Genomic DNA, 23,906 nt, shown 5'->3' with positions numbered 1-23,906 from the left:
AATCATAATTTCAAGTTATAATTAATTGACATTTACAAGTAATTATGGAGCACTAAATTAAATCTATTAGTGACACATCATATCATTTGCAATTTTGGTCTAAAAATTTTGTCTACGCATTATTCTTTGTCAAAGTTTAGACTTAAATTAGAATGAATATTTGAAAACTGCAACTCATATATAGCTACTAGCTAGTAATTGAAAACAAATTAACAACCAAACATAATTTCGTAAACATTAGAAAGAATAAACAAGCACATATTTAGAACACCTCTCGTTAATTTAAACTACAAAAACCATTGCTTCTAATTAAATTTTCTGATTATTTAATCAAATTTTATAAATTTATATTCTTATGAAAAGAAATTCGTAAAAATTAGAAACTAAATAAACACACATATTGTTTTGAACCCAAGACATCCACATTAAATTTAAACAAAAAAAAACCACCAATTCTAGTTAAACATCTAGATCATTTAACCAAATTTCATAATTTTATATTTTTATGAAAACATATATAAATATGTCACCCTAATAATTTTGATGTTCCTAATTTTTTTGGACCGTAGAGGGTTGCCCAGCCCCCATTGGGCGAGGATCGACCCTTTGCCTTAGAAGAAAAAGAAAAAGTTACGCGAAAAGAAAAACTTGGGTAGTATACATCTCTTGAATAAAAAAACAAAAAAACTTTTACTTAATAGAAGTGTCCACCTCGATTATCACTGGAATAAAAAGTGAAGGGAACAAATCTCATGTCTGAACCAACATGCTAATTGGTATTTATTGAGAGAAAAGAATTTCAGTACTGAATTACAAGACAAGTAATTGTTCAGTTACCATTTCATCATGGCTTTATGATAGCCTTTTTATTTTACATAAAATAAATAAATAACTGAATGAAATTCAATAGTGTATAGCCATATACGTATAGAAGTGTATATACGGTCAGTATTGTATTTATCATGGAGTATATATATAAGATCAGTTGGATGCTGCGTCCTTTCCATTTTGTGAAGATGATTTCAATTCAATAACTTTGCTTCTTTCAGCCCTCTCCCTTGAGAGAACTCCGGCTACCCTGCACATGGAAATCAATTTTTGAAAGAAGAAATACAGTGAAATTTTATACACATAAAAATGCTACAAACTTAAATTAATTATGGATTTGGTGATGTATGTATACAATATTCAGATACCTTATGAGAGCCTCTTGATTTGTAATATCAGGATGAACAGGCTTTCCTTTTCCAGTACCAAAGTCAACTCTTGAAACTGGTTTCTTTAACAATTTCTCCCCAACTTTTACGAGATCATTCAAGTTTTCTGAAGTAGCATTATCCACAGAAGCCAGAGTTCTACTCAGTGTGTCATCCTGCATCCATTTTTCACTTTCACGCATTATTTCTACATATCTTATTAGCTAGGTTAATTCGCTAAGCGAAAATGATCATTTGATCTAGTAATATTTTTCTTCACTTTATTGAATCAAAATGTTAACGGTTCATAAAAAGATTGTTCTCACACATACATATATACCTGAATTCGAAGATAATTGTCGGGAGACTCAAGAGCTTGAAAAACGGTAGCAAGGTAGAAACCAACCATGTCACTACTTGCTTCAGTGAATATATCTACCAGAGGAGCTGAAAAATCAGGTCCAATCAACCATCCCAAAGCACCCCACTCAGATGCTTCTTTGGCATCGTACTTCTCCTCAGATGTTGTACCGGTACCCAGTGATACAACTAGGAACCGCTCAAACAACTTGTAATTTGCACCGAAAGGAACGAAGTCAGGGTTGCCCTTGTGGATTTGTTTTGTCACTTCGCTCATAGCAACCAAAGCCTAAAACAAAAGAACAAAAAAATAATAACGAACATATGTATGAATGTGTATTCATACTGAAAATTAAGTTTTCGGATTAATACTGGGTTATTAGCAGCCACGCCACCATCGATGAGATTGAATTCTCTTGTTTCTCCAGTTGAATTGGTCGATTTAAATTGATGTGCTGGAAGGTAGTACGGGGCTGCTGAAGTTCCGATACATATATCCGATAGCAAAGCATCTAGGCTATTGTTCTTTTGCAACTAAAATCATGACAGAAATACATATGCAAAATCAAGAACCATTGCAAAGAGAAGAATATATAAGAACATAAACACCAAAATTTTGACAATATATAAATGCTTATATTGTCAGAATGTGAATCTGATCATGTTGATTTTTGAGGGTACAAGAGATTCATAGTTTAGCAACACAATAGCATACACACAGTAAGAAAATAGTCCCATATATATATATATATATATATATATATATATATAGAAAAATTTGTATGTAGTCCCTAGTTACTAATGTTCATTAATTGAGACATTATTAGTTTTATTTTAATTGAAGTCCCTAGTATTAATGTGATAATGAATTTACATGTTTATTACATAATTTTTTTAAATAAAAATTTGTAATTGATTTAGGGTTTTAATACTCACACCTCTATTAAACTCCTAATTAATTTTCAATTCAAACATTTCCAAAATGTATTAAAATTATTAGAATAAGTTTGTACCCATTAGTTTTTTTATTAAAAAAAAAATCTCAATTTTTTAATCTTAAATGTATCCATTCATGTATTTTTCAATTTTTTTTTAATCTTAAATGTACCCATTCTTAAATATACCAATTTGTTATATGTAAAATGTACCCTTTTTTAATATAAAATGTACCTAATTTTTCAATATAAAATTCTTTTCAGTTTTTTTATTCCATTTTTAAATTTATATGAGTACATTCTTTTTCGTTGATTTGAGAATGTATCAATATCAAGTTTATTAGAAGAAATTTACTAATGTTATTAAGCCTAATATCTTCTCTTTTTTTTTTTCATGTGGTTTTGAAGAATGTACCCATGTTTTGGTCTAATAATTTTTGTTTGTTAATTTTGATGAATGTGTGTGTATATATATATATATATATGTGTGTGTGTGTGTGTGTGTGTGTGTGTATACACACACAATATAATAGAGAGTATAATTTATATTTTATTATTTTTTATCCTACAAATTATGAGTTTTATTTAAAATCTCATTAATATAAACAAATACAAATTTTAATTTTTAATTTTTAATTTACAAACTATGGTAACTTACATTATTACACTAATGTTAGGGACTTTGATTAAAAAAAACTAAAAACAGACAAGGTTTCAATCAAAGAATATTGATAGTTAGAGACCGCATCTAAAAAAAAAAATATATATATATATATATATATGTAGAGTTAATTAGATTTAAAAGCTCAAATTTTGAATTTCTTTTATTAAACATCAATGCCTTTTAGAATTTAGATCAAGGTGCTTTGGTACATTAGGCCACATCAGTATTTCTTATTTTTTAAATTAAAATTTTACATATTGATTTCTAAATTTGTCCTTTTAATTAGTTGAGAGAATTTTTAGGACATAATTTTGGTTTTTTCGCTCAACATATTTATGCAATTATTTCTTTTAATTTTTGTTTTCGTTAAAAACAGTTTTTTATCCTAAAATTGAAATGATGGATGCTTAGATTTTTTTTGTTTGTTTATTACTTAGTATACTTTTTGTTAGATAATTATTTTGTATACATTTGAATTTGTACATATTGTTAATTAGTGATAATGGTATGTTTGTTGTTGGTTATCATATATTGGTTTTGTATTGATTAGTACGTTTATTTTTAATTTTTAGGTGTACATATCATTGATTGATACATTTAGTTTTAGCTTTTGGTACGTTTTGTTTTAGCTTTCGGTACGTTTAGTTTTAGCTTCCAATACGTTTAGTTTTGTTCTCGTTGATTGATAGGTTTTTTTCATGATTTTGTTACGATTGTTTTTGTATACATTATGCACTACAAAAAAAATGAGCACTGCACACAAAAAATTATATGTGCCTTTTGAGGCCAAAAAGCACCAACATTTGTGCTCATAGACCAATAGCAACAGTGCAGCAACTAAGTTTGTATCTGTGCCCTCTATGGGCGTCACCATTACTTATAGCACACAATATGATGTTTTGTGCCCAAAGCTAAGCACAAATACAACCCTTATTGTGTCTTACCTCTAATAAAGGCTACTGAATGTATGGTGTAAGATGGGCACAATTGCTATTTTAAAGGCTTAGATTGCTGTATAAATGTTAAAGCAAGGGCACAACTTTAAAATTGTGCCACTATTATATTTTAATAATTACAATAAAACTCCAGCACAAATAAAAATTTGTGGCATAATTGGATATTTTTATTTAAACATGAAAATCATCAGGTTGCTCATAGAACCTAATTTCCACCTAAATTTAGAAACTTACAAATCATCCATTACAAACTAAACATAAATCAACATTAGCACTAAAATAGTGAAGTCAATATATTACATAACCCATGTTCTCGGCTAAGACCGATTCATGCAACCTAACAATACAACCCATCCAAATGTTAAACCAAAAAATACATGTTATCCTATGCTGGACATACCCGGGATTCTCTATATACAACAAAATATAACATATCCAAGCTTGTATCCCCAAGTCAAACGTACTAATGGTTAAACTAGCAATATATAAACAAAATACACATCTACAAGGGCTGCTTGATGACAACTAACCAGTATTCTCACTTTGGCAGTCCTCATGCATCATAGCACTAGAAATTGGAGGTCCACACTGCACATTCTTGTCATTTCCACCTTCGAAACGCGTTGAAATCTGAGCGTGTGAGCTTCCACACCCTTGCTGCTGATATATATATCTTAGAATGACATTCCACCCCCTCCTGCCAATATCCTTTTAGAATGACATTCCTACCCATTTGCAAAACAAATTACAAACAAATCATAAGAGTATCTTCATTCAGAAAACCTGACTTCTAAACATGTCAATGTCCAAAATTCTCCCATTTTCAACATGCATTTTTCAAGAAGAGACATACACTGGCACACATACAATGAAAATCATATGAAAAAAAGAGCCAAGAAATCACATAAAAGTATCAATCTTTGAAATTTTATTTTCCTTTCCCCCATCACAGCCAAAAAATAAAGGGTAAGTCTACAAATATCAATTTTCAAGCCACAAATTTGTGATACATTACAATCTAAAATCACACACATACCATAAATCAATTGAGAACTACCTACCATAAATCAATTGAGAACTACAATAATGTGACAATCCGCATGTATAACCTACACGTCCATCGTTATAGGTTTAATAAAAATACCATTATTTTAAAATCATGGATGATTCAATTTTAACCTTAAAATCGAGACCATCTCCAGTTCTTGACAAATCAAATTTCAATAAATAGCCACACATGTGAAATAAACAAAAAGAAACAGATCTCAGAGAATAATAGCTTACCATCAACAAAGATCTTGCTACTGTCTTTGGAGGTTTGGAGGCTTTTTTTTATGTTCGTATACTATTAAAAACAAAAAACATATGTTAGTAAAAAGCATATAGCATTGACAACTGATTTGAAAAACAAACTGAAACATGAAAAAAAAAAAAAAAAAAAAAAAAGGAGTGCGTTCTAAAGCTTTTATTTCTCCTGTCACACGAAATTGATAGTGTATCAGATCTTAGTGTTTTTCCCTGATATAAGATGTACTGTTATTCACTAAGACAAAGATCCAACCTTGACAACAATTAAATAGTGTCTGACCATTTTGTTATCATGGGTAATCTCTATCAGAAACATTCTATTCATCTTTCTATTTCAACACAATTTTAACACGTATTGGTCTATAATGTGATTTGTTTTCTTTTCAGTGGACATCTGATTAGAGTTATAGAGTGTTCCTTCTTTTTTTATTTCACATATAATATAGGGATTGATCATGACATCTAGCAACTGATAATATATGCATGCTCTAACCCAAAAATAAAATAAGAACAGAGTGTTGTGAGCTGCAGAGCCACCATACTACTGCGCAAGATGCTCTGGTACAGATCCATTTGAGCTGCACCAATCGTGCTCTCAGGATGACACAACAATAATTATTCAAAGATTAGAAACAAATTATATAAGGTTTATTATTTACTTTAATAATTTTATTTTCATCTTTGACTGAATTATTTTCCCTAGATTACCAGTGACAACTGCCTCTTTTGTAGAGAAACGGATTTTCTACTTGTTTTGACATTGTTCCGACTTTTAATTAGAGAAAACTCAAAGACAAACAGAGACATGCTTATTTTCGTTCACAAAACCATCCAGAGGGGTGATAAGAGAAACTTTGCAAGTTAAATCACACATGGTTTCTAGTTCACATAACTAAAAATTATTGTAGGCAACCAAGAACATTAAAAGAGATTAGCTTCTTAAACCGGTTGTATTTTTATATTTTCATTTTCATGTACCAGTAAGGAAACGATAATATATTCCAAAATTAGCAGGTTACAGAGAAATATAAATATTGTGTTCAAGGAATTAATATGATTGCAAATGTAATAGTTCCATATATAGTGAGGTTGGAGAAATGATGGAAGACGCACTGAGATTTGAGGTCCATAGGTTGAGAAGAGTCCATGGCACTGATCCATATATGGATATTTTGCACAGATCTACAGTTCAAGTTTTTAAACAAAGAATCAATTTATCAGCAATTGCGACATTCATTATTTGCCAAAAAGTTATTGATTCACATATAAACAAATGAAAGCAATTGAAAAATACAGGCTTACCACAGGCTGGCTGAATCCGAGTTCGAAATGACTGCGAATTTGAAAATTGTATTAAACATTGTGTTTGAAAGATGTAAAAAGGGTATCAAAAAACATTAACATTATTGAGAACATAGGGGTTAGAAAACACAATCACACAGTCGGTATTTGGCGGTGAAACTTAAAAACCAAAAATGCACTTAAACATCCTAGAGAGAACAGAATTGTAAGCAAAACATAGAATATTGAAAGAATATTGTGATAGTCACGAAATAAGTTTATGGGTTTGCCACAATTTATCATTTTCTGTTAAACTGAAAGTGTAAACGTTTAGCTACTCACCAAGAAAAAAGCAATTGATTGATGCTAAATACAAAACCGGCTGACCTTGAAATATAAACCAGAGAAACTAATTGAAATAATCAAAACCCAAATTCAATTTCAAAGGTATATAAGAGTCATGCAAAGGTGTGGCAGATGACTACAGACCATAGTGAAGCTACTTTCACAGTTATTTATTTCCTTAGATGATAATCAAGGTCTAGCTAAGCTTCTATACCTTTTTAGTAGGAATTAACTCTACGTCCAAGGCATCCACCCGACAAATAACAGCATTCGGCAATTCCAAAGGGAGTCCTCCCACAAAATCCTTAAAACAACTCAATCAAAATGAACGTAGACTGAAAGTCAAAAGTAAAATCAAAATGAATGTAGAATCAAAATAAAACACTGGATTTAACATTATAGAGTCTAAAAACTGAAAGGGTTAAAATAGTCCAACTTTGAACTGATTACCTGAGTATAGGTTGAGCAGTGAAATTTGTGAAGTGTAAGATTGTGAATTTAGGACAATAAATTGTATACCAGCATACCACTCAAATAGAAGGAGATCGAAAGTTAAAAAAAAAAAAAAAAAAAAAACAGTCGGTAACAAAAACTGACCCAGCAAAATTGTTAATGTATTAAAAACTAAATATTTCAACAAATTATATACCCTCAGCAAAACCCCAAAATAAGAACACCAGCGTTTGCTGAAAGCAAAAAAAGAACGAAATCAGACAGCCACACACAGCATCCGAGCACATAAACAAAACCCCCAAAATTATAAAAAGAAAATTTAAACACAAAATCCATCTGTAAATCGAAAAAAAAAAAATTAAATTAAATCAGACACACTGAGAACGACGAAAAACTCATCAGGAGACTCTAGGTTATGTGGGTAAGAAATGGATTTCGATCAAATTAAGAAAAAAGGCAAAAACTTCTAGGAGCTCAACGATTTCCAAGGAAAAGTAAATTAATTTCTAACAGAAAATAGAAAAAATAAAGTACATGCACAAAATCAAACATATCAACTTCCACACTAATTGAAAGCACAATTAATTGCATGAATATTAAATTAAACATGCAAATAATGAGATTGAATGTGCGAACCTGAACAAAACAACGAAATTGACGGCGGCGCGAGCATGGCTGAGATGGCTGAGATCACAGGCGGTACTTCCATAGAACTACATGCTGACCTTGCCGGGTTCTATCGGCCTGCCGATCTGGAGAAAGATGGCAACGCTAAACAGCAAGTAAAACGGCAATGCGAGAGAGAAAAAAACCTAGGTTCCAAAATACCCAAAAGGTGAGAATGGCGAGAGAAGCGAAATTGGGATGAAGTCGAACTGAAAGGGCCATCGATGATGGACGCGTGGGCTAGAAGGGAAACGTCGTGCATTCGCTGTGACGGAATCAAACCACACAGACAAAGGATGATCAACGCGTGGCAATCAGGGGCATAACAGATATTTAACTGTGCAAAGCTGCAGCAAAACGGCTAAGCAAACAAAAAATCAGGGGCATTTCCGTCTTTTTACTATTGCTGAACAGTGCCGGAACCCAACTGGGTTTTAGTATATATAATGTCTCATAACCTTTGTGTTGCCACGCTGTGAATTCACTGAATTCTGCAGTATGAAGCGGACGAGAAACATAATTATAACCTAAAAAAATATATACTAGGAGTAAATCTACAAGGGCTAATTAGAAAGAAAACATTATTATATTGGAATACGACATAAGTTGATAAAAGGACCCAAGAGGAGTCCAGCATAGCATAAGATAGTTATATTTTCATAGTACACTAGTGAAATATAACATAATACAAAATATATTAATTGTCCTCGTCATCGCTGCTTAAAATCTCAACGGTAACATTCTGCATATTTCGTGAGCTCAACTGTGGGACAGACAGACCTCTAGGACGAATTTGTGCTTGATAAGTGCGTGGTTCTTCAATAATAACGACAGAATTGGTAGACTGTTCAGTTGTTGTTTCAGCAGAAACCAAATTGACAGGATATTGTTCTGTCCTACCGGGGTTTGCCCATGCTGGCAATACACGTCCTTGAGGTGCGCGTACGCATCCGTTATTGAAGGGTAATGCGTAGCCAAGGCGACCATCAACAAAAGTAGTAAGAATGTACTGATTATTAAAAGGACGAGGCATGCGCCTAGCATTAACAGGTTGTCGTGGACGTTGAACTGGAGGATTCGTTGTGGAATTTTCTGTTGTAATGTTGGAAGCAATATACGAATGTGATGCTGGAGATTCAGTTCCAATTCTAACTCCACGACGTCGCCTGTCCGCCATTGTCAATGATGTAGAACTTGCTCAAATTCAAAAGAAACATATGTGTATGAAGCAACCTTCTTAATTTCCATATACAAATTAGTAAGGGAGTGTGTGGACGTTTTATAGTAGAATAAAGGCACAAATCCATAACTGTGCCAACATATTCTTTTGCTATAGAGTATTTATTATTTATTAATATTTATTGGACACAATTTCTAACATTTGTGTCAGAAAAGAGGAATTTATAATTATTAAAATATATTCTCTATTTGAAGACCCAATGAGAAGTAGAGTGATTTATTATTTATTAATATTTAGTGGACACAATTTCTATCATTAGTGTCATAAAAAGGAATCTACAATTATTAACTCATTTGTCTATCTGAAGACCAACTAACTTTTGCACAGAGACCAACCCTAAGGGCACAATTGTTGGTTATGTGTCACTGCAGGTAGGACTTTAAAACCAAAAACCATATCACCAAGTATAAAAAACAAATCTGCAAGAAGATAACAATCCAAAAAGCAATTCAAAAAGATACGAATCTAATAAACATTCATTGCACCTGGAAATGATCCTTTGTAAATCTAAAACATGCCACTTAGTACTATGGTGTAGTGGTATTCTTCTTTACTTGTAAGTGAGAGATCTGAGGTTCAGCTTTCGGGAAAAACAAATTTGAACAACATTATTGCTAACTTATTTTGAGGCTAAAATATTGCACGGTAATAAACAGCTTCATACCATTATTTACCACAATTTTATAAATTTTAATTATTGGTGTGCTAGTGGAGGTAAAGACAAACGAGAGAGAACATATAGTGCCTTTGACAAATAATTTTTATAGACACAAAATATTTTTTGTGCCCATTTTCAGTAAAAAAGTTGTCATGTGATCCCACTCGACACGATTTCCGTGCCCATTACTGTTTTGTGTCTGCTTTTTTTAACATTGGGCACAATAGATGGTGCCCTCTATGGAATGGGAATTGTTTAAGCTTTTTGGTGGTCAAACTGACACAAAATTCTCAATTGTGCCCTTTATTTTGTACCCAAAGCTCATTTTTCTTGTAGTGATGGATTGTACCATTTGGTATCATATGGGTACAATTAATATTATACATATCGCAGATTGGTACATTTACTTTTGTTCTTCAACTTTGTTTACTAGCTAGTATGTTTATTTCCGGTTTTAGTAAGTTTGTTTTCATACGTATTTTTTATCAGTGCGTTTGTATTATTCTCGATGTTATTTTCTTATATGAATTACTACAAAAATTTATATATGGATTACTACAAATATCTTAAATGGTATTTTATTTCTTCACTGAAAGGGAAAAGAAAAAAAAAAAGCAAACGTCAGGGTATTTTATTCCTTTATAAATTATAGATAATCATTTTTTTTTTGTATAATTATCTTTAGAGAGAATCAAAGGAGCTAGATTGTAGGAAATTTGTTTCAATATCTCTGCACTTTTTTCCTGACGTGAAGAATTTAGGCAGTGGTAAGATCTGTAATTTTGGTACAAATAAAGGATAGTTATGATAGGTGAAACTCCAAATTTGTAGGAAAAATGTTTAATTAAATCTCTAAAACCAACAAATGTTTAGTCTATAGAATTGAAAACCCAGGCACTTGTATCAAAAAGTCCCGTATATATATATATATATATATATATATATATATATAGTTCCAATTAAGAGATAATCAAACCTGATAGCTGGAGAAGATAACCGGTTGGAGCCGCTTTATATCAAAAGTTGGGATTACAACATTAGTCAAGGTGTGGCGCAAGTGCTTGTCTCCTAACTTTTCCCTTAATAGGGAATGTAAAAACTTCCCATCATATTTTGGTCTACCCAAAACTTTCACGTTCATGGCAAGGTTGGCAACAATAGAACTGTTGTTGAAGGGAAATTAAATAGCTAGGTTATTTTTCAGTTAATTGTTACCATATAACATTATTTAACAAACTAATTAAGAGCTAATATATCGGATAATACCTGTCTTGGGGAAATATTTTGGGGCCATTTTCAAGATAAAAAGGGGTAATATCTTTAGCAGCATACAAGGGACGATTATTTTCATCTGGGGTGGTAAGCATGGCAGTCACAAGGCCACCTGTGCTAGTCCCTGTAATCACATCAAAATAATCTGCGAGCCTTGCATCCTTACCATCCAGTTTCTGCATATAGTCAACATGACTGAGTGTTATTATATCAATCTACCAGAATTAAAACACACATGTATATTTCTTGATATACTACACTATGAAGTTCTAAACTCGCCTCCCATCATGTGTTATGATATGGGGGAATCGTATAAGTAACACAATGTTAGGACCATAAACAAAACTTCTCCTAGTAATAACACAATTTTTTTTTCTTCTGCAATTAATACTTGTCCTTTGAGAGTTGCAGCTGGTATATTACACTGGAAGCAGACATGGTAGCTCGATGTGACACTAAATTGTGGGTTTGAATGAAGCTACAAAACCATTATTTTTAACTAGCATCCTTAATTTAGAGTCAAATGAGTTTTGATATCATATCGATGCTTGATCACCAAGTTTGTTAGTTAACTGTATTCACATATATAATGATGTAGAATTAGTGCATAATGTTGGTATATTTTCTATCAGAAATAACATGTACAAACTACATATGATGTATACATATAGTAGACTCGACTATCTCAGGATGAATGCAACATTATAGTGAAGATGTGAAGAATTGTCACACATCAGAAGTTACCGAACCTTACAAAGGCTGATAAGGAGTTAGAGCCACTTCCATATTCGTTACCAATTGATTTATATGATGGAACCTCAGTTTCTTTTGTTGTATCAAAATCAATTTACCGCATGTAAATCCCAAGGGCCACATCTGAAATTGTCTACATGTTATGCCAAAAAATTCTCTATATGTGTGAGGAGGCATGTGAGAATGTCAATAAAGGGATTGACAACAATATTTACATGTATTTAATACAATCACCATCTAACAATCAAATATAATTCATGTGAATATATGTATTTAATATAATCATCATCTAACCGTTAAGATAATGATTGTATTAAATACATATAAATATTGTAGTCAAATCAGTGAATAAATGTCTCAAATCAGGTGTTTGCCCAACCTTGCAAGAGCTTATAAAGAGTTAAGCGACCCCATTATTACCGAATGGTGGAACCTCAATTGTTTTCAAACACATCATATATGAATAAACATCTAGAAATGAAGATAACGAGCCTAATAGACATATATGAAGTTCTCATGCATCGATCATTTTACCTGAAGCTCAGACTCCAGAAAACTGAGTATAATTCCAGGTATAATCCCTCTTATTCCACCTCCATCAATGCTAAGAACAGTGATGAGGCTTCCATTGGTGGGAGGGTGAAGGGATGATTTTGCCATGAATGGTATTGAAGGAGATCAAGGTCATGCACAAGACTTAATATTTAGCTAGGAAGTAAAACTGAGAGAATAAGTAGAGGTTTTTAGAATCTAAAAGGAAGGCTGTTGATCAGGAGGAATGCAGGTATATTATAAAACTGGAGTTGTGGGGCTTTATATAGATAAATTTTCCAGTGCAATTTTGACGGTATGTACAGCCTATATCTATATTATTTGCTATGTAAGTAGCACTGCACATAGAAAATGTGGTCTCATAAAGCAGCCACAAATATGTCTGACGTGTAAATAATTTTCCAAGTAGCAATGCACATAGAAAATGTGGTCTCACAAAGCAGCCACAAATATGATCTTACATGCAAATAATTTTCAAAGTAGCACTGCACATAGAAAATTTCATATGCGCACGTGGAAAATTCATGAACCATATCCAACTAGGAAATATTTTTGTGCATATCCGAGTACATGAGACGTGCTCCACTGGCTCGTACACTAATGTGTAATTAAGTAAGAAAAATTGAGTTGAGGAAGAGTTAGAATGTGAATTAGATTTTTATTAATTTTGTTTACCAAAATTTTTTAGAATAGAGTATGAACAATATTGATCTATGTAAATTATTTACTAATTCACATGAATTGGAATGGAAACTAATGTGATTACTAAAATACCTTTGTTCCAAATAATCTATTTTTTTAGTAAAAATTATTTTTTAGAACTTTGTGAGAACAAAACACACTGTTCATCTTTTTTTTATTCTTTTGTCCCAAATGGATTAAAAGACCAAAAAAGAAGGGCCAGCAAGAACAAAGAGAAGGCAAAGTGATGTCAACACCCATAGCCTCCCCTCCTTCAGGCGCCACCACAGCACTGACTCTCCTGTAAATTCCTTCTCTATCTTCACTAGTTTTTGATTTGGTGAGAAAATATGTTTTGATCTGGTTAATTAATTAAGGTCCTTGCTAACGAACGAGATTGAGTCGGCGACTCGGTGGATGAGTCGAAGAGATTTTTGTGGTCTTGCTGGTGTTCTCGTGAAGGTGTAAGGGTTGTGTTGTGGTGGTGGTCAAAGTGTAAGGAGTTGGCAGAGATAAATGGAAGGGGATGGTGTGCTGCTGAAGGTGGAAGATACAGGGGTATTATAGGTAGAAAAGTTTGATCCCAAATGAGTGTTTTCTCCGGAATCCAAATACTACCTCTATCTCAGTAATCCAAATCCGGATAATTCTGAAAATCGACTCCGGATATTAGGTGGACCTTACCAATTTTTTATATTCCCAAATGTTAGTGAATGCTGGAATGCATGCAATTCCATTTTTCCCAACTCCTACCTTGTTTGGTAAACACATCATTAATATGTTAAAATATGGGTGACCAACAAGGCTGAATGGTTGAGATGTTCTTAGTCGAATAATAAACCCACATGACTGCATTTTGGATATAATAAAAAATTTCATAAGTCACAGTATTTGTAACATAATGCAAAATAAAAGTACGGTTGGTTATACCTACAATGGTAGTGCCCACATCTTTACACTGTTTAGTTGAGTAAATTTAAGATTATCAAAGAATTCTGAAATAATAAAATTTAAAATAATAAAACAATGAGTTACATGTATGCTTTCCAAATTTATTTCTCTCATTCAAACGAAGAGTTATATGTCGACCATTATGTTTGTTGGGTATTCAAAGACAATTTTTGAGAGAAGAATATTACTAATTAGTAACGCTTGATATATAACTAGAGACGTATAATTCGTCAAACCTAAGACTTTATTCAATGGAGGAGCCAGGGGTCACTGATTGTTATTGACCCTATAACTCCATGCATATTTGTTTGTGTATTGTATTTGACCTTTATAAACAACTAAGTCAAACTAAATGACAACATCTTTCTCCTACTTCTTTTATTTTCTTCTATCATATTTGTCTCCCTATCTCTTATTGAGTGCGACTTGAGCACCATGTGCTCAATGAAATACCCTAGTTGACAAGTGTAGACAGTTTTCAACATTACCCCACAGTATACTACATCTGCAATCGACAAGTCTCTACAAATAATAGTAATTATCGATATGTTGGTATAAGCTTTCAACATATGTTGGCAAGAATTAACAGGTGCCTACTAAGCTTTCGACATCCACACTTTTTATTGATTTTTGTATTTAAAAAAATAATAATAATGTTATTCAAACGTATAGAAATCATTGATAATATATTCTCTAATATATGTCAGAATGTTTAGTTTTGGTTAATTTTGTGTACAACCATTGCTAAACAAATAGAACAATACTTGGCTACTCAGGATGAGTAGGAACTCCTACTTAAAATTGTTCGTTGCCAATTTATAGAACTTCGTGTTTATAATCAGAACCATTCATATTATAATCACGCTATCAAGATCATCTCTGCAAAAAATCAATTAAAAATAAAGTTGTTTAGTCATCAAACTGTATAAAAACAAATGAACAAAATTGGTGAAAGCATTACGAACCATCTATGTGTATTTACTAAAATTGATTCACAAAACGGCCTTTATTTTAATTCATTTTTTGCAGAGAAAATCTTTACAATGTGATTGATAATATGAACGATTTTGATCATAAATATAAAGCTCAATGATTCAAATACTAAGAGTATTGAGTATGAATTCCTACTCATCTTTGAGTAACCAAATAATGTTCAAACAATAATTTTAGTTAAAATATATTGTGGGACTCAATTTACTATATATTGGAATCTCACATGGTATATATAAGATCGAATGTTGCTACTTTTTCAATTGCTATATGTTTTGCTACTTTCATTGGAGTGGATTGTGTCTTCTTTTGATACAATGATATATTTACACTAATGGAAAGAAAAATAAATTGATATCAAACTCTTCATTCCTGATATTTGAACCTCTAATCTCTTACTTTCAAGTAAGAAAAATATTATTAGATCATAATACTAAGTGGTTTTAAGTCGTTTTTATCTTAAGGCATAGTAAATCAACTTTGCTACTTGCTATATACCTCTAATGGAGATGATAACATATCATTCTTTTTCATATTTTTTAGAGTAAAGTACAAAAAACTACCTTAACTATTGGCGTTACAACATTTTCATACCTCATCTTTTAAAATTGACAATATCATACCTCATCTTACGAATTTGTGTTAATGTCATACCTTCTGTTAGCTTGGCCATTTATTTCTTAGTTAAATGCTGATGTGTCTTGCTCTAGAACCCATTATTTATTAAAAAATTATTAAAAACTAAAAAAAATCATTTAATATTTTTAAATATTAAAATAATAAAAAAAAGTTATTTGAAAAAAAAAACAAAAAACAAAAAAAAAGACCAACATCACAACATCAATCGTCCCCTTCCCCCTCTTCTCTCTCTTCTTCCCATCTTCATCTTCTTCCCCCTTTCTCCAATTGCAACCCAGGAAAAAAGAAGAGGGAAAAAAAAAAAAATCAATTTGTTTTCCCTGTTCCCCACCCCCTCTTTTCCTCGCACCTAGTCTCCGCACCCAACCTCTACACCTTTGCACCCACCCTTTGCACCCAATCTCGCATCCATTACCTGCAACCCATAAAAAAAAAAAAAAAAAAACCCAGATCCGAACGAACTGGGTTTTGTTTTTTTTTTTTTTTTTCTTTCTTCCTTCTCTCTTCTTCTTCTTGTTTTTCTTTTGCAAAAGGTGGGTGGGTATTTGGGGTGGGGTGGGGGGACGAGAGTTTCCCTTTTTTTTGTTTTTTTTTTTCCTTCTTCTTCTTCTTCTTCCTCCTCCTTCGGGTTGGGTTGGGGTTGGTATTTTTTTATTTTTTATTTTTTTCGCTTCCTTCTCTCTTCTTCTTCTTGTTTTTCTTTTGCAGGTGGGTTTTTTTTGGGGGGGGGTGGTTGGAGAGGACGAGAGTTTCTCAATTTTTTTTTTTTTCCCATCTTCTTCTTTCTTCTTCTTCTTCTTCTTCCTCCTTCGGGTTGGGTTGGGGTTGGTTTTTTTTTTTTTTTCTGCTTCTTCTTCTTCCTCCTCCTTCTTTTTGGGTTGCAGGAGGTTGGGTTTGTGGTGGGGGAAGGGGGGACGAACTGGTTTGGTTTGGGGTTTTTTTTTTTTTTTTTTTTTTTTTTTTTTTATCTCTTCTCTTCTTCTTCCTGGATTGCAGGAAGATGGTGAAGAGAGAGAGGGACGAAAAGGAGAGGCTCATTTTTTATTTTTTTATGTATTTTTTTATTATTTAAATATTTAAATAATATTAAATGATTTTTTTGTTTTAATAATATTTTATTAGTTTTTTAATAAAAAATAGATCCCGGATCAAGACACGTCATCATTTAACTGAGAAATAAAGGGCCAAGCTAATGGAAGGTATAACATTAACACAAATTCGTAAAATGAGGTATGACATTGTTAATTTTAAAAGATGAGGTATGAAAGTGTCGTAACGCCAATAATTGAGGTAGTTTTTTGTATTTTACCCTATTTTTTATTCTATTTGTTTCGATCGTTTTAAATGTACAGGTTAACATCTTTTTGAACATCCGAACCACGTGGAGTAGTTATCCTAAATTCATTTGGAATTTAAAGCTAGCTGAAGACCAATTAATACTAGGTCTAGGTTGTTAATTTCCAACATCCGTACCACGTGCAGTACTATTCATACCTTATCTTATCCTAAATTCATTTGGAATTTAAAGCTAGCTGAAGACCGATTAATACTAGGTCAAGGTTGTTATTTTCCAACTTTCGTTGGAAATGAACGTTAGTCAAACACGGCATTTGAATGCATTGGATCAATCGGCAAGTTGCATGTTATGCATTTTGTTAAAATTAAATTGTAGAAACACGTTACACGCACAAGTCACATGTTATACATTTTGTTAAGATTAAATTGTAGGATCAAAAAGTGGGACAAAAATATTGGTGATGGAGCGAGATATGCAGAACCTTTCCCCGTTACTAATAGGAGGGTAAATGGCAATGGAGTCCTTCGATTCGAATCAATCTGGCCTCCTACTGTCCTTACTAAGAAAGAGTCTACCCGCTTTTGGTTTGAGGAATCTCTTTATATAATCATTATTTATTATTGATTTGTGACACTCTTTTTTTTAGATTGAGTTAAAAGTCCTGATATGGTTTGAAACTCATTATTTAGGCTAGACCAATGTACAATTAGGTTTGTAAAAATTTATAGTTCAAGTAGTTAATAGTATATCCTGCTCTCGAGGAGGCGGGGTCCCAAAGCACACTACTCATTGCTGTGTTGCCCTAACCCAAGGAAGGGCACTTGGTGAGGAGCATTGTTTTGAGGGAGGGAAAGCGTGGTTGACAAGCCACTTCGAGGAGGCGACTGGAGTGCTTTCATCAAATGATGCATGTGGGCTGGGCCATTCCTATCCCAAGGGGTGGCCCGATTCGGCCTGGCCTGGTCGGGAAGAGATTCACATAGAGACTATTGCTATCCGGGAATAGATTTCTTTCTATGTTAGCTAGCGGGGGCGGGCTTTCCTATGGTAGTCCCGCTGCGGCCTCTGACCGTCCGTCCCGTCTCATCTTGATTTGGCTATACTTGTATGTAGCCACCCTCCACATGATAGCCTTTAGAAAAAGGCTAAAAAGGCTATCATCAGTCAGCTCGGCCCCTTTCCTATTAAGCTTTGCCGCCTTAAGAGAATAGGTCCCGTTAAAGCGTCCCGCACAATGAATTCCAAGAACGAGGATTCGTTCTCTTAATATATAAATTAAAGGAACGTAGAATTAGGTTTTGTCCTTTTTTTGGTTCTTTCTAAACGGGCGGCCTACCGTCGTCGTTTTGAATATATCCCAGCCAAAGATGGAGTACTATTACTACTTATCTTGCAATTTTTCACAGAAATACCAATACCAGTCCTCAATGTGGTCCTGCATGCATGTAGTCGTGTACAAAAGTAAATAGATGTGCCTTGTCTTGGAAAGGGATACTTGATTAAGATGGTCTTGCATGTAGTGGCGAAGTTCAAAAGAGTACGAGATTCAATTGAAGCGGTTGCTTTCACATTAGAGAGTGCAAAGTTTTTAGTCAATATTTATAACAAAAAACAGTCTCTTCACCAAAGCGGTTGTAAAAGGTAATATCAAAGCCATTTAAGAAGCTTAAATTGGTTAGAATTAGATTCTAAAAAACGTTAGGCGCTAGTCAGGCAACGGATTGGAGCCTAGCAGCTAGGCGCCTAGACGAGATTTAGGCAGGAGTCTAGATGAATTTAAATAAATTTCTTTTATCGTAAAATAAGCATTAAACAATATTTACATTATTTTTTTAAAAATTAGTACAATATTTATAGATAATGTAGAGACTTTTATCATTGTTCCCTCTAACCTCCCTCCTCCGTCGAATCTGCCCTCGTTCCCTCTGCCCAACCTTCTCCCTCATCGCCCTTCCTCTGAAAATCCGACGCCTTCGTTTGCAATGGTGGATCTAGACTTTTATCATTGGGTGGTCCCAGTATTGGAGTTGAACTATCCAAAATCGGATTGAACATTGGGGTTGTACCATTCAGAATAACATTGTTTAAACTAATCGAGTATGATTTTCATGTGTTATATCATTCCATGTTCCTAATATCTACACATTCAATTATTAAAAAAAAAATTCATATCAATTAATGGAGCTAAAAACATATATATATATAATATAAATAGAAACTAACTGTAAACACGAGAAATTCCTGAAACAAGCGACAAGAATACGTGTACAAAATATATTTTTTTGTATTAATGATTTTGGGGTTACAATCTCTTTGTAATTTGGTCCTCTGATTCTATCTTCGTAGGGTGTAGGTTTGTGGATGAGTTGTTGATCCAAAGGGTCGTCGGGGCTTGATCTAAGGATGAACAGTTGATGAATGGATCTTGAAGGGGCGTTGGGCCTGATCTTGAAGAATGGGTGTATGAGTTTGTTGAGGTTGTTGATCCAAAGGGCCGTTGGGGCTTGATCTTAGGATGAACGGATGATGAATGATGAACACTTTCTTCAAGGGCCGTCGGGGCTTGATCTTGAGTTGGTGGAAGTTCTTCAAGGGCCGTTGGGGCTTGATCTTGAAGGTTGATGGATGAGCGGATCTTCAAGGGCTTTCGGGCTTAATCTTGAAGAACGATTGGATGTGTGGATTTGTTGAGGTTGTTGATCCAAAGGGTCGTCGGGGCTTGATCTTAGGATGAACGGATGATGAACGATGAACACTTTCCTCAAGGGCCGTCGGGGCTTGATCTTGAGTTGGTGGAAGTTCTTCAAGGGCCGTCGGGGCTTGATCTTGAAGGTGGATTTGACGAAGAACGAAGATTGCTTTCTTGATCCTTCGGGATTTGCTTGAGAGCTTTAGAGTTTCAAAGCTTCAAGGTTTTGGGTGTGATCTCAATTTCCCTTCCTTTCTTCTTCCCCAAAATGAATGCCTTGGCCTCCTATTTATAGAATTCCAAAACTTGATTTTTGGATTTAAATAATCAGATGAAATAAATCATTTCTGCCAGGTATTGACACGTGTCCTATTTGATGACTTTTTCAATTTATTTCGATTTTTCGTTGAGTCACACGCTACATGTAAAATTTATGTGATACGTGAGCGTTGAAATTTTAATTATTGGTCAACATTCATTTCACCGAAATTTTGATGTCTACAAATGCCCCCACTTCAAGGCGCGTCGTCGACATGTGCTTGTCACGTGTAGAAGATGCGTTTTGAAGTCCCTTAATGTAGATGTCAACCCAAGGGCCGTCGAGGCTTGATCTTGAATTGGGCTGGAAATTTCTTCAAGGGCCATCGAGGCTTGATCTTGAGTTCGACTGAAAGATTTTCTGGTTTCCTCCAATCGTTGATTTTCCGCAGGCTTACTCTTGAACTGGGCTGGAGGATTCTTTTGGTCTCCTCCGAAGGTCTGAACTTACTCCTTTTATCTGGAGTTGAATTTGATTCAAGGGTGGTGAACACTTGATTTTGAATCGGACTTGTGATTTCTTCAAGGGCCATCGAGGCTTGATCTTGAATTGGGCTGGAGGATTCTTTTGGTCTCCCCCTATCGTTGATTTTCCTTTGTGCTACTCTTGAACTGGGCAGCAGGATTCTTTTGGTCTTCCCCGAAGGTCTGAGCTTACTCTTTTTTTTTCTGTTTCTTTGTTCAATCTCTCCAATTCGTATTGAAGAGGGTTAGAGGATAGCTCAGCATATGCAGTTGTAGCTTGTCTCCACATGCTTCAATGCATCATTTTCACTTGCCTTACCTGCTCCCCTTTGCAGAAGTGGTATTTCCTTATGCAGGTTTAGCATCTTCTCTTGTACTATTTGTTCCTGATGCAGGAGTTGAATGCAAACCTTGTATTTGAATGGACCATCACTTCTTGGTGGCAGCGCAAGTTTGAGTGGAGGTTCCGACATATTGCTTTCTCTGTCCTTGTCCTGGCAGGTGAGAACAAGGGCAAAGGAAAAGATAGGGGAAAAGCATGATATGAGATACCTTTGCTTTCGCCCTTGATGATATGAGATACTTTTTCCTTGGTGTCAATTGTTTGCAAGGGCATTCCCGAAGAGGAAGAAAACTGAGCATTTTGAGATGCTTTGCTGGGAGTGTACTCTCGGAGGTGAGGAAGAGTTGGGCATTTTTTTTTTCTTGTTTGCAGGTCTGCCTTGCCATAAAAGATGAAGGTCGACATATATAGGGATTTCCCAATAGCAAGTGGTGGTACTGTTCTTTTACCCTTGTCGACAAACGTTTTGATCCCGCAAATCCGGCTTTTTGAAATAGTGACGACTCTTCGATCTTTGAATACGCCTCTTTGATTTTTGAACGACGCCTCTTCGATTTCTGAACGAGCGCCTCTTTTGACAAAGCTGCACGCGTTTTCTGAAAAGCAGAGAAAACGTCGCCGAACTTTGCGCTTGTCAGCTAAAGATGTGTAGCTGCCATGATGACCTCCACGTGATCTTTTGACAAAGTGGCACCTGTGCTCTGAAAAGCCGAGAAAGCGTCGCCAACCTCCACGTGATCTTTTGACAAAGTAGCACCCGTGCTCTGAAAAGCCGAGAAAGCGTCGCCTAACTTACGCTGGAAAATCCAGCTTTTGAGATTTGCAGAGCGATGTCTCTTCACTTTTGAATAAGCGGCCCTTCGATTTCTGAACAAGCGCCTCTTCCTTTTTATAGAGGTATTGATCACCTCTAACATGCACACTTTGAAGGTTGCTCATTCCTGAAAATCATCTCCGGCCTTTTGAGTTTTAATTCCATCCACCCATCTCTTTTAACACCTTTGAAAAAAAATGGCTAACCCATCGAACCTTAGCTTAGAATTGAGTCTCAGCAGTGATCCGGTTGCGCCGCGTCAAGGTAATGTATGGTGCCCGTCTTTCTTATCTCCTAACGGTCCTCTTACAGGTGAAGACTCAGTGATGCAGGATGCAACAACAGCTACAATAGTAGCTAGGAATTTCCTCACACCAAAAGATAGTAGGCTGCTTTCAAGACGGTCCGATGAGTTGGCCGTTCAAGAGTCCCTTGCTCTTAGTGTTCAGTGTGCGGGCTCTGTGTCCAACATGGGCCAACGCCTGCTTGCTCGGTCCCGTCAGGTGAAATCATTGATGGCAGAAGTGGAAGATCTTAAGCAGGAGATTAAACAGCTTAAGTACGAGAATAGAAGTTTGCATGTGCTTGCAAATAACTATTCGTCGGGCATGAAGAGGAAGCTTGATGAGATGCAAGAATCTCAAGGTCGCATTCAAAGTGACCGTCAAAGGCTTGCGTCTTTCTTCCAGAGGCACATTTTTCCGGCGTCATCAAGCGTTCCACCAAGTATTGGGGCCTCGAATGATCTATCTTCGTTGCTTCCCGCTCCTGGAGTTTGGCCAAGTAGTGGGGCTTCACGTGAACAACCTTTGTGAAAGCTCCATCTTTCTCTTTCTTTGTTAGATACATTTCTTTTTTCTTTTTCTTTTTTCTTTTTTTTTTTCGCACTTGTAATTTCTCGAAAATCAATGAACATGCTTCGTTTTATTTAGTGTATAGTGCTAAATACAGAGAAAACATGTATATCACCAAGGTTTTTTTTTTATTCTTTTCTTTGCTTTCGGTGGCACTGATCCGCCATTCATTTATATATATATATATATATATATTTCAGATGGTGCCAGAAGCATCATCATTGTTTTTTTTTTCTTTCTTTTTATTATATATATATATATATATATATTTTTCACAGGGTTCCAGAAGCATCATCATTGCTATTTTTTTTATTATTCTTTTGAAAGATGCTTCCCAGCATCATCATTGCTCTTTTTTTTTTTTTTTTTTTATTATTATTCTTTTGAAAGATGCTTCCCCGCATCATCATTTTTTTTCTTTATATGGCCGTCTGCAAGGCTGAGTTCGTGGGTGAAAACCCAGGCGAGTCCAAGAGAAGACGGGGGAGATCTTTGGGTGTGAGTTGACAAACTTTGATTTTGTCAATCACATTCAAAGGCAGCAGCAGAGGCAAGCAGACGGATGAGATCTTTGGGTGTGAGTTGACAAACTTTGGTTTTGTTGATCACATTCAAAGACAGCAGCCATGGTGGAGGTGCAGAAGTGGCACGGCAGCTTGAGGTTATGCGGGGCGTCAAGTTTGAAGTGGCGGAATTGCAGCGGCGCTAGGTGATGAGCTGTTGTTGGCGAGAGGAGAAGGTGACTTGAGAAGCGAAAGGTGACGGGATCCATGCTGTGGACAATGAAGGACTTGAAGTAGATGTCGAAGATGCTGAGCATGTAAACGGCATAGAGAACTACGTCAAGCACTACCAGTCATTTCTCTTTCCTCTTCCTTCGTGATCTTGTTATCTTTTTTTTTTTTTCTTTGTTCTGTCATCTTTCTTTGCAGAAGCAGGAGTTAAAAATGCATCAAGCCCAAAAGGATCAGACAACTCATCATTATTTTCCGCTGGTGCAGCTGAAGTCACGTTCTGCTTCGTCTGGTCATCTTCATCTGCAAGACAACCGGAGACGACGGCTGGAGACATGGCACGGCTTCTACCTCCGTTTGGGCTTCTGTCTGACGTCGGTGATTGTTGCAGCAATATGCGAGGAAGGAAGGGCTGCAGTGTGCGTTGAAGGAGAGTCCAAGAAAAGTAGAGAGAGAACTGTGGTCTCCGAATGTCACCACTTTGCTACTGCC

General features: G+C 34.9%; 1 protein-coding gene and 1 long non-coding RNA gene across 3 annotated transcripts; both read right to left on the bottom strand.

Moving 5' to 3' along the window:
* Nucleotides 1–761: 761 nt before the first annotated feature.
* On the bottom strand, nucleotides 762–12,853 carry LOC103941069 (patatin-like protein 2). Its single transcript, XM_009351249.3, has 7 exons — nucleotides 12,622–12,853; nucleotides 11,329–11,510; nucleotides 11,039–11,225; nucleotides 1,929–2,090; nucleotides 1,537–1,845; nucleotides 1,197–1,372; nucleotides 762–1,078 (listed from the first exon to the last, which is right to left on the bottom strand). Exons 1-7 carry the CDS (start codon nucleotides 12,745–12,747, stop codon nucleotides 982–984), a joined length of 1,239 nt encoding a protein of 412 aa, XP_009349524.1. The 5' UTR covers nucleotides 12,748–12,853; the 3' UTR covers nucleotides 762–981.
* On the bottom strand, nucleotides 4,304–8,539 carry LOC103960298. 2 transcript variants are annotated; one of them, XR_007256868.1, is made up of 5 exons: nucleotides 8,135–8,539; nucleotides 7,260–7,380; nucleotides 6,722–6,752; nucleotides 6,533–6,601; nucleotides 4,304–5,456 (listed from the first exon to the last, which is right to left on the bottom strand). It is a non-coding gene; the product is annotated as an uncharacterized LOC103960298 (long non-coding RNA). The 2 variants fall into 2 exon arrangements; XR_001954263.2 differs by lacking the exon at nucleotides 8,135–8,539 and having other exon boundaries at nucleotides 7,260–8,125.
* Nucleotides 12,854–23,906: the final 11,053 nt, after the last annotated feature.

This window comes from the organism of the source record quoted next, unplaced genomic scaffold (genome assembly GCF_019419815.1).
Source record: "Pyrus x bretschneideri cultivar Hongxiangsu unplaced genomic scaffold, Pyrus_bretschneideri_v1 Contig15, whole genome shotgun sequence".
Classification (NCBI taxonomy): Eukaryota; Viridiplantae; Streptophyta; class Magnoliopsida; order Rosales; family Rosaceae; genus Pyrus; species Pyrus x bretschneideri.
The sequence above is the reverse complement of the archived record's forward strand: the minus strand, read 5'-3'. Positions and strand labels throughout refer to the sequence as shown.

Bases quoted from the DNA above. Each gene is read 5' to 3' on its own strand.
- LOC103941069 (XM_009351249.3), bottom strand. From the start codon at position 12,747: ATGGCAAAATCATCCCTTCACCCTCCCACCAATGGAAGCCTCATCACT. The intron at 1,373-1,536 runs GTATATATGTAT...AAATGGATGCAG, and splicing joins ACAATTATCTTCGAATTCAG to GATGACACACTGAGTAGAAC. The intron at 1,079-1,196 runs GTATCTGAATAT...TTCCATGTGCAG, and splicing joins AATCAAGAGGCTCTCATAAG to GGTAGCCGGAGTTCTCTCAA.